The 14,627-nt window shown below is 38.5% G+C and overlaps 1 protein-coding gene across 5 annotated transcripts in view; it reads left to right on the forward strand.

Moving 5' to 3' along the window:
• wt1b (WT1 transcription factor b) overlaps positions 1 to 12,122 on the forward strand; it is a 94,569-nt gene extending 82,447 nt beyond the window's left edge. The window contains exons 6-9 of one of the 5 annotated variants that reach the window (XM_043705546.1): positions 4,143 to 4,232; positions 5,333 to 5,425; positions 5,645 to 5,742; positions 10,595 to 10,656. In XM_043705546.1, the coding sequence (XP_043561481.1) occupies positions 4,143 to 4,232; positions 5,333 to 5,425; positions 5,645 to 5,739 (278 nt within the window). In that variant the 3' untranslated portion in view covers positions 5,740 to 5,742; positions 10,595 to 10,656. Of the gene's footprint in view, positions 1 to 4,142; positions 4,233 to 5,332; positions 5,426 to 5,644 lie in introns of all 5 variants that reach the window. The other 4 variants (XM_043705547.1, XM_043705545.1, XM_043705543.1 and 1 more) reach the window with 4 other exon arrangements.
• Positions 12,123 to 14,627: the final 2,505 nt, after the last annotated feature.

Consider the following 14,627-nt stretch of genomic DNA (forward strand, 5'->3'; position numbering starts at 1 on the left):
CTCTATAAGGTCACCCCTCAGCCTCTGACACTCCAGGGAAACAGCCCCGGCCTGTTCAGCCTCTCCCTGTAGCTCAGATCCTCCAACCCTGGCAACATCTTTGTAAATCTTTTCTGAACCCTTTCAAGTTTCACAACATCTTTCCGATAGGAAGGAGACCAGAATTGCATGCAATATTCCAACAGTGGCCTAACCAATGTCCTGTACAGCTTCAACATGACCTCCCAACTCCTGTACTTAATATTCTGACCAATAAAGGAAAGCATATCAAACACCACCTTCACTATCCTATCTACCTGCGACTCCATTGTCAAGGAGCTATGAATCTGCACTCCAAGGTCTCTTTGTGCAGCAACAGTGTGGAGGCTAAGTCACTGAAAAAAGTTAATAAATAAATAAAGTTCATGAAGTTAAAGACGTCAATGGGTATGGGGAGAGAATGGGAGAATGACATTGAGATAGAGGGTCGGGCACAATAATGTTGAGTGGCAAAGTTGGCTGAATGGCTATGTTTGCTCCTATCTTCTATTTTTGGATTAACTATCATAAATTGAAATGTTTGAAATGAGGGCAGAATTTCAAAAGTATTCTAATTTGGATGCCCTCGCTTCTTATTTGGGACTAGGCTAACACTAAAGTACGATTTATGAAAATTAAAATGCTGTCTTTTTTTCTTACAGCTGTTGCATTGTGCCAAAATATATATAAATGTGAAGCTACTCATGGAGAAATAGGAACGTTAGTACATAGAAACAGAGATAGGCCATTCTGCCCCTCAGGTCTAAGCCTCCATTCATTTAGATCATAGCTTAATCTGAACCACAACTCCATTTCCATGCATTAACCTCCTGTCCCTTGATACACCATACCTGACAAAAATCTCATGGTTCATTTTGTTTTAACTAAAACATAATTTAAAAGTATTGCCAAATGCATGTATTAATGGCCTTTCCGCTGACTCTGCCTGGGGATACAGAAATCGGCTCTTGCTGATGTCGCTTTTATGAAATTGACCTACAATTGACATTTAGTTGCTGCAGAAACTCATCAGAAAAGACTGAAGCTTGAAGAAAAAGCTGTTTGAAGATGAAGACTGCAGCGAGCAGACGTCAGGTTGATTTGAGATATAGCTAACTATAGCCAAGCATAACATCTGACACAGCCCAAGCCAGATGTTTTAAAACATGACTACTTAAATAATTCTTTTAAGGAAGAACATATATTATCTGCAAATTTTAATTCAATCCAATGGTCTTTTGCTTCATTCTAATATCTAAAACATTTGGATTTGCTAAAAAGCAGCCTTATACTGGACTATTAATGATACGTATTAATTCAGACTGCTTTAAGCACAGAGACATTTTGAACAATAGTTTGCTTTTTAAACTAGAATTTCATTTCTTAGGGTAGTGCATTACCACAAAAAATTGTTTAAAATGTCAAAGACTTAACTCTGCCCAGAGACCATTTCCTGCAAAGAACTGCAATTCCTGGGGGAATCCCTGTGGTCAGGGTTTAATCGACCATTTTCAGCACCAGTGGCAGATGCAGTAAATACATGATATCAATTAAGCTGAATCGACACTGAAATGTTGCATGACCCCTAACCCTTAGGTAATTCATATGTAGTCAGTTCTACTAACTATTTTCCCCATTCACCTCAACATACAGTGACCATTTTGCATATTTTCGCAATTGACTAAACTCTTAACTCCTAATGGACCACCACAAGGAATAATTGAGTTGAATCGCATGGAAGATTTTAAGTGGAAGTGGCATAGGTGCATGAATGAAAAAGGGATAGGTTGATAGCATCAGACGAAGTAAGGTTGGAACAAGTTCATGTTGCATATGAATGCTGGAATTGGCTATCAGGCTAAATGGGCAGTTTCTGATCTGTTATCCAGGCGTATTTTAAGTTCTCTACATGAATCTGTTTAAAAAAAAAGTGCATTTATAGAAAGATTTTGAATACCAGAGGATGGCTTGAACTGCATTACAACTAAACACGCACTTTTGAAGTGTAGTCTTTGTCATAATGTCGTAAACATGGTAGCTTATTTTCTGCACGGCAAGGTTCATTTGAGAGCAATTAAATAAATGATTGTAATATCTGCTTTTTCCACATTGGCCAAGGGTTAAATATTATCCAGAACATACCTCTGTACTCTTCTTAAAAAATTGCCCATGGGATAGTTTACATCCATCAAAGAGAGAGTCATAGAGACTTAGAGATGTAATCTAGTCCCATTTGGCCCGTATCCTTCTAACACCTTCCTATTCACAGATCAATCCAGATGCCTTGTAAGTGTTATAATTGTACCATCCTCCACTACTTCCTCTGGCAGCTTGTTCCATAAAAGCACTACCTTCTGCATGAAAAAGTTGCCCCTTTGGTCCCTTTTCAATCTTTCCCCTCTCACCTTAAACTTGTACCCTCTAGTTTTGTACTCCCCTACCCTGGGAAACAGATTCACCCTATCCATACCCTTCATGATTTTACAAACTTCAATAAGGTCGCCCCCCTCAGCTTCCAATGCTCCAGGGAAAATAGCCCCAGCCTATTCAACCTCCCCCTATAGGTCAAACCTGCCAACCCTGCCAGCATCCTTGTAAATCTTTTCTGAACCCTTTCAAGTTTCACAACATCTTCCCTCCATTTACTGTTTCTTGTGAAATGTATCATCTTCAACAGTGGAGAACACTCTCAGTACTACATTGACATGACAGATTTGATCAGGTGCTCAAGTCTCTAGAGTGAGGCTTGATGCTACAAACCCCTGACTGAGAGGTAAATACACTTCAAATGCAGATTCCTTTTCAGTAATCATTGTCACACATCAATTGTTACAAAACACATAGATATATCTAAGATAAAGGAATATGCCTTTCAATGCATGTTTCTATCCTCAAGTTGCATATCTCCATGGTTCCAGGAATGAGAAACTTCAGTCATGAGGATAGATTGAAGTTGGCATTGTTCTCTTAGGAGAGAAAAAAGGAGGTAAAAAGAATGACTGCAGATGCTGGAAACCAGATTCTGGATTAGTGGTGCTGGAAGAGCACAGCAATTCAGGCAGCATCCGAGGAGCTTTGAAATCGACGTTTCGGGCAAAAGCCCTTCCTGATGAAGGGCTTTTGCCCGAAACGTCGATTTTGAAGCTCCTCAGATGCTGCCTGAATTGCTGTGCCCCTCTTAGGAGAGAAGGCAACTGAGAGATTTGGTAGAAGTTTTCAAAATCATGAGTTGGCTAGACAGAGTATAGAGGGAGAAGTAGTTTCTGCTTGTTAACAAAAACAAGAATAAGAGGGCATTGATTTAAAGTGATATGTATAGGGTAAGGAGGTGGCAGGATTCAAGGAGGCAATGGATGATTATTTGAATAGAAATGGTGTTCAGGGGTGTGGGGAAAAGACAGGAGATTGGTATTAAGAAACAGAATCAGTGCAGGCATTATGGCCTCCTTCTGCACTTTAGCAATTCTATGTTTCTGTGGTTCTCTGGTATGTGAAGCCACTAATACTATCTGATGTTGGTGCTCAGCTGGCACTAAGATGTTTGAAAAGAGCTTTTGTAGAGAATAAAGTTATTATTCCCAGAGATCATGAACTTTGAACTTATTGCCCAGAAATCAAACTATTATTACAGTTTGTTACAGAAACTGACCAATTTTCAGTTCTAATATAATCAGTGCTCCAGGCCTTTTCAAGACAGAGGAGTTGATTCCCAAATACCAGTTTTATGTCCCATCCCTTTCTTTATAACTTTCACCTGTCCTACAGCCCTTTGGAAACATTCCTCCAGCTCTGGCTACTCAATTATGGTGGCTGTTCTTTAGCTCTAGACACTAAACTTTGGAATTCCAAATTCCTATGTTAAATCTCACATCTCTCTCCTTTACTTTGTTGCTTGGAGCTTGTCCCTTTGATCAAACTTTTGACCACTTGCCCTGATGCTGTCTCTGCATTGCAGTGTCCAGTTTCTTCTAATGCCCCTTTTACTATGTTAAAGCACTTTATAACATAAGTTGTTATTGTCTGTAGAAGCTAAGATACCATAAGAAACACTTTAAATGATGCTTTCACTACTTCAACTGAATAACAAATCTGACATACAATCATTTTTTTTCATCTCTGATAAGGTGAGAAGCCTTATCAGTGTGATTTCAAGGACTGCGGTCGACGATTCTCCCGTTCAGATCAACTTAAACGACACCAGAGAAGACACACTGGTAAGAATGTCTTTTTATTCATAAAGTAATTGAACCCACTGAGTTTGTGTGATCATTAATGATCATTCATGGTTGATGGGCAAGAAAAGACCAGCTAGTAAATCAGGCCTGCCCACATTTCATGGTAGCTGGATTATAATGGCTAAATTCTTCTGATATCCCCTTGCCCATCATTTCCGCCTCAACCATGTAATCTCCTGGGAGAGACAACACAAGAGAAAGCAGTCAAGAGCAAGTAACAAAAGAAAATACACTGTAAAACTTGGTCTGACCCTTTCAGGTATTGAAGCCAATCTGGGAGATCACATGGAATAAGTGCTATCTATAAAAAGGACATTTTCCATCTGATGCATGTCAGGAATAGATATAACTCCCTCTTGAAGGTGAAGAGAACATCATCGATCAAAATAGCAGGCAACAATGTATTTCACAGTCTCACTATTTTCTGTTTATGGTCGTCTCCACTGAGGTTTGATGCATAGACTATACACAGTGGTGAAAACGTTTGCAGGTAATGAATGTAGAAGTCAATCTCAATGTGTATTACATGCAGAATGCTAACTACAATGAGAATGTTTGACTGTCTTTTCTCTGACAGACCTGTGTTTATCTATTTGTCCATGGGGTATAAGCATGACTGGCAATGCCAGCAGTTATTGTCCATTCTCAACTCCTTTGAGAAGCTGCCTTTTTGGTTGCCTGTATTCTATGTATTTGAAATTGCTTAGAGTAAGACATTTCCAGGATTCTGACCCAGCAACAATGAAGAACATTTATATATTTTCATATCAGTCTATTACATCACTTGGAGTTGATCTTGCTGGTGGTGGTGCCCCCACGCATCTGTTGCCCTTGTTCTTATTGACGGTCAAGATAACAGGTTTGAGTGATACTGTCAATGGAGTTTTGACAAGTTTCTGCAGAACATCTTGTAAACGGGATACATCACTGCGCACCAGTGGTGAAGAAAGCATATGCTTAGGTTAGCATATTACAAGCACTTATACTTGCCTGTTCAGCACTTTAACATCTTTGTCCTTACTATGTCTTTATGCATACTTTCTAAGCTGATTAGAATTGCTTTCTGTTCCCTTCCTTAGGGGTAAAGCCATTCCAGTGTAAAACATGTCAGCGTAAATTCTCCCGCTCTGACCATTTAAAGACTCACACTCGAACTCATACAGGTAAAACAAGTGCGTAAACTTTTTTTTTGACATTTTACTTTCTTAGCCGCGGATTTTAATACTTTAACAGCTAATATTCACGCTGCTAACGTAATACGTCAACCCTTTGAGCACTAAATGTTATTTTTGGATCTAAATACTTAACCTTTTAAAAAGAAGAGGATAATTCTTAAAATGAGGTGTCTAATGAGTTTTATCACCAATTGATTCCCTTTATTCTCCCCACAGGAGCTGCTGGCCGAAACGCAGCCTCCTTGAGCTGGGAGGGCAGGATGGTTGGGCCTGCGGACTTCTCCATGACCACCATCAATGCCACTCCATGAAAGGTCAACAGAGAAGTGTGTTTGTAGTAAGGGGAGAGACAGATATGCCAGTTTTTGTTTTATTTAAATACCCACCCCTAATCTGCACCCCACCAACCCTGAAAGTGCACACAGAAGAGAATTTTGTTATAATCTTTGATGCTTTGTTTGGAAACCAAGTCAAGTGAAATTTTCACCAGTAGGATTCAAGAGCAGCCCATCAAACCCTCCAAGATGAGTTTTTCTGAAATGTTATTTTTATGCTTGTTTAGAATGTAACGATTCCACCACCTCCAGACCCAGTTCATAAGCATGTATAAGTTCTATTTGCCCAATAAGGAGGCATTCTGTTTACCTAAGATCAGAGAAATTTGGAAATGGTTGGCAAGATCCAAAGCTTAGGGAGCCTTTAAATATTTAAAAGGTTGTGCTGGAATTAAATTAGTTAACGGTGAGCAAGCTTCCTCTTGGTGGAAGCACTCTGCCATGTTCCCTTGGCTAATGTTTCGCAGAATTACCTGAACTGAGTTGAAAGAATCCCTTGTCCTTGAAGGTAGAACTACTTTCACAGAATTTATGGAGATGCACAATTGGTTTGAAAATCAGCAGTGCTTTTAAGTGCTGTGGACTTAGCTAACTTAGGTTTTAAATGTTCGAGTTTATCATGGAGGGTTGATTTTCTTGTGCCCTTCCAGTGCTAAGTATAACTTGTTGGAGCTGTTTGGATTCTAAGACCCAGCTTAGTTTATCTGCCACCTGACACCCTTTTCCCCAAGTGGGATTAGAATTCATCCTAGGAATGAAAAAATATTTTTCATGATTTTATTATTGTTTCAAAAATTTTAAAACTTTCTGTGTAAATTGTACTTTTGGCTATCATTATAGTTAAAGTAACATAGTCCTCAAAGGGTTAAAATTTGCTCCAATCTTTCACAGCATCAATGATTTGTGAAATAACAAATGTTTTTAGTTTGATTTAATTTAATTTTATTGCACTTATCCTTTTGTTGACAGCATTTTCATATGAACACATGTAAACTGTATAGCTTCTGTCTAATATATATAAAACTTAATATCAAAGTATAGCAGGACTTTAATAGTTATGTAATTCATGGGCAGCTTGACTTAAATTCATCCAATGTACAAAATTAAATGGTTATTGCCTTAACGCATGGATACAGATACCAGAGTCTTTGGGTTTGGGAGAGGGCATGTGTCCAGTATAACTCGGCCCACCAACAGAGGGATCTGTAATAATTGATTGCAATTATACTCCATTGAAGTCAATAATATGCAAGATGTAAAACTAACATCTCAGCTAATGCTCTTTGGTTGGATTTCAATCCACATATTCAGTTAATGTTTTCCCAACTGACTACAAAAATATAACTGAATGAAAATTCATGAACATTCCTTTTGAGTTGAAGGTCTTGTTGCTTGTCGTTATGCGAAAGCCTAATATTTTTGTGCCAAATTTCTGTTGCTGACATTTTAATGGCAGTGCCAATCTCTTTAAGATATGATAACTGGGTGAATACTAAAATAGTGGCAATGACATAATCACATAATCAACACAATTTCTTTACTTTCAATGGTCTACACCATAAGTTAGTTATAAAACACCATGTAGTATTGAGATTATGCAAGAAAATAGACTAATGAAGCATCAAATATTCTTATGCATCCTAACTATAATAAATCTTGACTCCATACCTGGTAGAGTCAGTCAGAAAGGCCAAAAGCCATGATGTTGAAAATTGAACAACAGTTATGTTGGTACTCTTTCTGGCTTACAGTTGAAATAGCATGTTGGTGCAGAGGGAAAGGCTTTGGAATCTATATAGAGCTGTGACATGATGCCAAAGCCCCCAATTCCCCATTAAAAGTGATGCTTACAGGGATCATGTATGTACCTTAGAATGTTCACATACCTTAGACTTATTCATTGAAAACAAGATTTCTAGCACTCAGAATCTGCCAAAATGTCATTTGTGAGGGTCAGTATAACAGGGAACGTCAATGATACTACAACAAAGAGGATGGCTCTTTTTTTTATATTAGATTCTTACAGTATGGAAACAGACCCTGTCCATTACACCTGTTTTGTCTCAATGAAAGAACTAACCAATTAATTCGACCTCGTACTCTATTCCTTTAGCTCTGCAAATTTTCCCCATTGAGTATTTGACCAGTTCCCTTTTCAATCTTAACAATGAGTCTGCTCCTACCACCCTTCAAGCAGTGCATTCCATACAGCTCTCAGCATAAATTTTATCATTCTCATCTCATCTCTAGTTCATTTGACCTTAAGTCCGTATCCTCTCATTGTCAACCCCCCAAATCCTAAAAATATTTTCTTGTTACTTCTGTCTCAGAAGGTAGTGAAGTATGGAAGTCTTCATCAGACAGGACTGTAGACTCTGGGTAGTTAAGTATATTCAAGACAGAGGTACTATAGATAGATAGATTTTAATCAGTAATGGAATAGAAGCTTATTGAGAAAAGGCAGGAAAGTGGAGTTGAGAAATATTATGTTAGACTTGATCTCATTGATTGATGCAACAGGGTAACTTGCTTCTGTCCCTTTGTCCTATGGGCTTATTTACTGATCAGAGCCATTCACAAATTTGCCCTTCGTCAGATCTTTCCTTGCACCTCTCTGCTGTGAGGACAAAAATAAAACAAATTTTCCAGTCACACAAGATAACTAATGTCCCTCATCCCTGGTACCATTCCAATAAATTTATTCTTCACCCTGTCCCAGGCCTCACTATATAATTTCAGTGAATTAATTTACATTCTATTAGCCTAAGTTGGATCGTCAAGGAATTGAATCTGAAATGATGGTATGTAATCCCGGCAGCATCTGGTTTTAAAAATCTCACTGGTGTAGTTCAGACAAAGGGGAAGGATGATTCATGAATCTTGGGTTCTGATCTATGACAACAAGTTCAGAATAATGAACTTAGTTTGCCTCGAAGACAGATTGAGGGGGTGATGTGATTCTTTAAAATGCTGAGCAATGTGACATACGTAGGTGTAACTTGGGCTGTTAATACAAACTAAAGAGAATTTAGAAAATTAAAAATTCAAAGAAAAGAGAAGACATTGTTTTTCATTGAGTAGAGGCCATATGCTGCAAATTAATAGTATGGCTTCAAAATACCATTAATAAATGGATTAGGCCATTCAACCCATTCAGTTAGATACTGACTGATCGGCATCACAACTTCAGTTTAGCTACATTATCTTTCATGCCTTACATAACACAAACTTGACCTCAGTTCAAATTAGCTCTACTTGTCTAACAAGCCATAACCTATTTCAAGGTGAGTTCCAGATTTCCACAATGCTTTTGTGAAAAACTACCTTCTGATTTGTTCCTATATGGTTTAGCTCTTACCAGAATGAATAGCTTCTTTATTTGTTCCCTACCACACCCTTCTAACATCTTATGAACCTGAATCAGATCACTCTGGGAGTTCCTGGTTTTAAGGAAATGTTTTTGCAATATGTCTCAAAACATAAAGTTCTAAAAACCATAGAAGGAGTCCATTTGATCCATCATGTCTCTGTTGGCTCTTTGCTAGAATTCAAAACAACTCTCTTGGTCTTATTGATGCCCATGGTCTTGTATATTTTTCTGCTTCAAGTATTTATATAGTTTTATCAAACAGTACAGAAGTTTCTGCTTCAACCACCCCCTGAACTAAACATTCCACACTCCCACAATTTTCTGTCAAAAAACAGATTTCAAACTCTATTCCAGTGATGTGCTTAAACCATTGAATTCCCTTTTCTTTGACTTCCTAATCAGAAGGAACATCCTTAGTAGTTTAATAAAATCTACCCAGGCTGTATGGTAAGAGCTGGTGCATTGCGAGTCATCCTTCTTATATAGTTTCCCATCTTTGACACAATCATGGAGCAAAATCAGGTTAAATTAATTAACACTGTCAACAAAATCTTATATGAATGTCTGGTTGAAGATAGAATTGGAGAAAACCCAGGGATAATCCCAGGGAGTAGCACTTTATAAATAATTCCATTTAAGATCTTGTTTAAAAATGGTGGACTGAATGGCTCTCCTTCTGAGCTGTAATTATTCTGTGATTTAAAAGCTAGGTATCAGCAAAGATGCTAAGATTACCTATGGGACAAGATAAAATCTAAGGGGCTGCGCTTCAGATGTAGGAAACAATGGGTCAGACTGAATAGCAGTCATATCTAGTTGATGAATATTATGTTGTAGAATTTGCAGGAATGTTTAAAAAAACATGGTGTTTGTTCGACAAACCTTATATTAGTATGTTCAGATTCCCTCAGGAGGTTAAAAGGGTAGGATGTGGTTTGTGAAGAGGGAATTATAAATGGACAGGGTAGGAATAGACTTGATATCCAGAATGATCATTTTTCTTATTCACTGTTTTTCTATATTGGTATTCTCTTCTGAAAACACTGTAATTCCAAGAAAATGATATATCAGTGGCAACAAAAGAAAATGTACATGCTCTAAATTCTTGTTTTACACATAATGACATTGATCCTTGCCTTATTTACTTTCCTTGAGAGTTGATGAATAATGACACCAATGATACAAGTATGAAATTTCAGTAATACAATAATTTTGCGATTTGGTTTAATTATTGTAATATGTACAGATATACTGACAAAGAAACAAACTACAAGGGTGCTTCCCATGAATTAAACCACTACAAAAAGTCCTGTGTAACACATTCAAAGAGAATATAGATCTCAAAAGTAGATCAAAATTCTAATTGATCTAATCCTTAATAGATCATGTTTAAGTAATATCAGCGGCGGTACCTTGAATGTAAAAAAAAATAAAAGTTCATTAGGGCTGCTGTTTTAACAGGTGAAAAGCCCTTTAGCTGTAGGTGGCCAAACTGTCAGAAGAAGTTTGCCAGGTCCGATGAACTGGTTCGCCACCATAACATGCATCAGAGAAACCTGACCAAGCTTCAGCTTACTCTCTAAAAGGTGAACATGACTGCAACAAGCTCCAAGAAAACGTGATGACACACACTGCTGGGGAAGTCTACTTTCTTCTGTTCACCCCTGCTCTAAATGTTCAACCACTCACAGGTTAACGGGACAGAATCAATGTCCACATTTCTATGCCTACCTGATACACACACCACCAATGTAGTTGTACTGCACCTCTTCTTCCCAGTTATTGTTCAAGCTAGGGTTGCCAACTCTGCTTGGATGTACTCAGAGGTTTTGTCACCTTCTGCCTTCAAACTTTACTTGACCCCCGCAATCAAATGAAGTCTCCTTATTTTTGCCCTCCTTGAATACAATATCTTAAATACTGCTGACAGCAGAAAGAAACAGAGGTGTTGAAAGGAAGTATAGACTTTCTGTAGTACCCCATATGATTCAATTCCTGGATTATTTACAGCAGGGTCAGCCAGAAATTCCTGGAAACTCCAGGACAATCTTGGAGAATTGGCAACCTTTTGGTCTGAGTGTGAAAGAAGAGGTGGATTCAAAGCATGTGGCCATTGTTGTGGAAATCAGTAGCAAGGCACTGCACATTGGGCAGTGGTGGTGCTCACTGAGTCACTGTTCTTGGGTTGTATGACAGTACAGCAATATACCACTCCTTTGTAAATATTGTGTAAATAGGGACCTGTTGAAATTGAATACCACTGTATCTTCTTTGTTCTTTTTTAAAGAAATGGAAATCTAAATGTAAGATAACCATGTAACACGAAGCAAGTGAAAATAAAAATGGCAAACATGCAGGTGGGCATTAAAACTATCAGGTTAACTTGTCTTTCGAACCCTACAGAAGATTCACGGAGAAACAATTAAGTGGGATAATGATGTTGTTTGTCCGTTTGAAGTGTACTTTAATCAGATTATGTTGAAGGAGAGGTAAGGTTAACCAGCAATGCTTTTCAAAGACCCTGTTAAAAAACTGTGCACAATATATCGAAAGGCCACGCTGGTTATGTGGCTGATTAGCTGTAATGTTAACAGACGTAGTTAAAAGAAGAAGGCTGGTCCACAACTATCATTAACCATTCCTCTTGAAAATAAGTAACTTAATGACTTTCAGCAATCTTCAAGTATAATATGTGATGAAATCTTTTTAGTGTAATGGATTGTACTGTACCCAATGTTTCTTTGTTCATCTATTTACTGCTACCAGCTGGAAATTATTATGTATATATCTGATAATGTATTGCTGTGCCCAGAAATAGGAGGGTTATAAAAAGTAGAGAATAAACAGAAGAATAGGTACGTCACAGATCTGGTTTGTTTGCTTTTATGTGCTCTGATAACACTGAAAATGTAAGCAGCATTCTCCCTCCCCACCATACCCCCTCCCCCATTGCATTCTTAATTAAAGATGATCACAAAGGAGAAAACGATAGAAGTCCAGCAGCTGTTTTATTTAATGGTTAATGTCCTATTTTTGGTCCCTTGTTATTGCCTAAATGCCACTTTGTACTGCTGAATGCTTCCAGCCCTGGTTAATACGACTCCGCTCCCTCCTGGTCTCAGCAGCAGTCTGCTTATGTCACATGAAACAAATCAACATCAATGACAAACGAAATGAATGTTTGTAAGAAAGATTTTAGGTGGTGGGGGAGGGGAGGTCGGATGGAGGGTGTTTCAGTCAACAGCTGGAGAATCAGTGAGAACCGCACATTCACTGCTTTTTGGGAAGGTCCTGCCACATCTTGTACTCCTCATCAACTGACAGACCATTGTAGGCCTGCCTTTGGTATCTAGGGCCCTGGATGTGGCACTCACGTACACTATGTGCTTTCCGCCAGTCAGGGGCTGACAGGTCTGACTGAACAGCATGGTCACTGGGGAGGCGGTAACTGCTGATTATACACCATCCACCCAAAGCCAAGGATCGTGGCTGGATTCTAGTCCCGCAGTGAATAATGGTGTGCGAGGTTTGCAGGGAGTAGATGGTAGGAAGGTTGACATCTAAGACAAAAATAGCTCTCATCTAGCTCCCAACACCTACTTTCCTGATGTACGGAATGCCTTTGACCAATTACTCCCTTGGAAGTCTACAAACAACCCCAGCATGGTGAACCAGCTGGATTATTACCAATGGCTGTAGAATGAGGTCCTTAAATGCACATTCCTTGCACACTTAGGGACTTGTTTGGTAAGTGAGCAAGACCTAGATGGTTAAGAGTATGATGCTTTTAATACCAAGCAGATAGGTTTGATCTCCATACTGGCCAACATTTCTGGCTTCTACCCAAGACTTTCAGGGCTCTCTTGTGGTGCAATGGTAGTGTCCCACCTGCTTCAGAGGTGTGTAATAACATTACTGAATAGGTTGATTAGAAGATAGGTTAAATGAAAAAAAGACCACTCACAAATCCTTCGGCCACAGACAGAATCGAGGTGGAGGCAAAAACGTGATGGAATTCTTACCTGCAACTCTCCCACCTAATGAAATACTCTCACACCAATGTCAAGGGCACAAGATTCCACCCTTCATCTGATAGAAAGTTCAACAATGTTCATTGTTTGCCAGCGTCACTTAGCTTCTATGATGAATATGGCTTATTAACTAAAAAGCTGGGGTCTGCTGAATGCTGCTGGCCCTACGCTAAAAAGCTGCTCAGAGGTAAGTGTTTGAAATCATGCTTCTTTAAGAAAGACCAGCACTTGTATAGAGTCTTTGACAACTATTTCATGTCGCCATGTGCTGTTCAGCCAAAGAAGTTTTTTTTTTGAGCTATGAATTGGCTTTCACAGTCACATGAGGATCCAAGGCAGAAACTCGTGATCCTGAGTATCTTAGAATCAAGGGAGAACCAGCAACAATCTTTGAAGAGAAGTCGCTATTATAATGTAGGAAATAGAAATATCAATTTATTCTTGGCAACTGCTGTGTGAGATCAACCAAATAATTTGTTTTAGTGATGTTGTTTGAGGAAATATTGTTAGTCATAAAATATTTTACTTTACTCAAAATAGATTGGTGGAATCTTTCAGTTTCACCTGAGAAGCTCAATTAATGTCTTATTCAAAGGTTGGCACTCTGACAGCATAGTAGTCCTTCAGTGAAGCAGGAAGTCAGCAGATGATTGGTGGTTTTAAGCTGAGGGTTACCATACCTCAGTTGAGGGAAGAGGTTGAGAAGGAGAATCCTTCTTGGTAACCTCAGCTGGTGTGAGAATTGAACCCAGGCTATTGGCATCACACACCCGCCATCCAGCCAACTGAGGTAACTGACCCCATAATGGAGCAACTAGAAAACACCTTTGAACTTAAAGGCAGAAGCACCAGCAACTAAGCCACAGCTGGCAAGTACAGATGAGCACAAATGTTGATGAGTCCCAATGCTACACGTATAAGGTCTCTACAATAAAAGCATCAATTGCTGTTTTTTTGTTAAGGCTGTGTTTGTTTGCATCACAACTATTCCAACAACAAGTCATATCAGCAGCTGGAGTTACACTGTTTTACTGATTGTAAGTTAACTCCAATAGTTTGCAACTTTTCATATCCAGTTGGGACTGCAAAGTATGCATTCTGCTGCAAATGCCAAAATGGACAAGATGGCATCCTTTTGAATTAGGTTCAATATTTGAATATTGCTGAAACAAAAAACATATTTGGTGGAGTATCTCATGCAATTATCAAGACCATTCACAGCAAATTGATAAATGCAAGATGGAAAGCTTCAACAAACCATTATACTCAGTTTCTGTATTTTTTAAAACATACAGTTGTAAACAGAATCTGTACAGTATATCATCAAATATCTGTTATTGTAAATAAATCTCAGGCTTTCTTTGAGATATAAAGTAAAATATTCAATGTTCAAATGTGAAACCCAACAAGGTGGCATGAAGCAGGAGAATATATTGAAAGGTCAAAGTGGAAATTAGAAAGAA

The sequence above is a fragment of the Chiloscyllium plagiosum genome, chromosome 16 (assembly GCF_004010195.1).
Source record: "Chiloscyllium plagiosum isolate BGI_BamShark_2017 chromosome 16, ASM401019v2, whole genome shotgun sequence".
In the NCBI taxonomy this organism is placed as follows: domain Eukaryota; kingdom Metazoa; phylum Chordata; class Chondrichthyes; order Orectolobiformes; family Hemiscylliidae; genus Chiloscyllium; species Chiloscyllium plagiosum.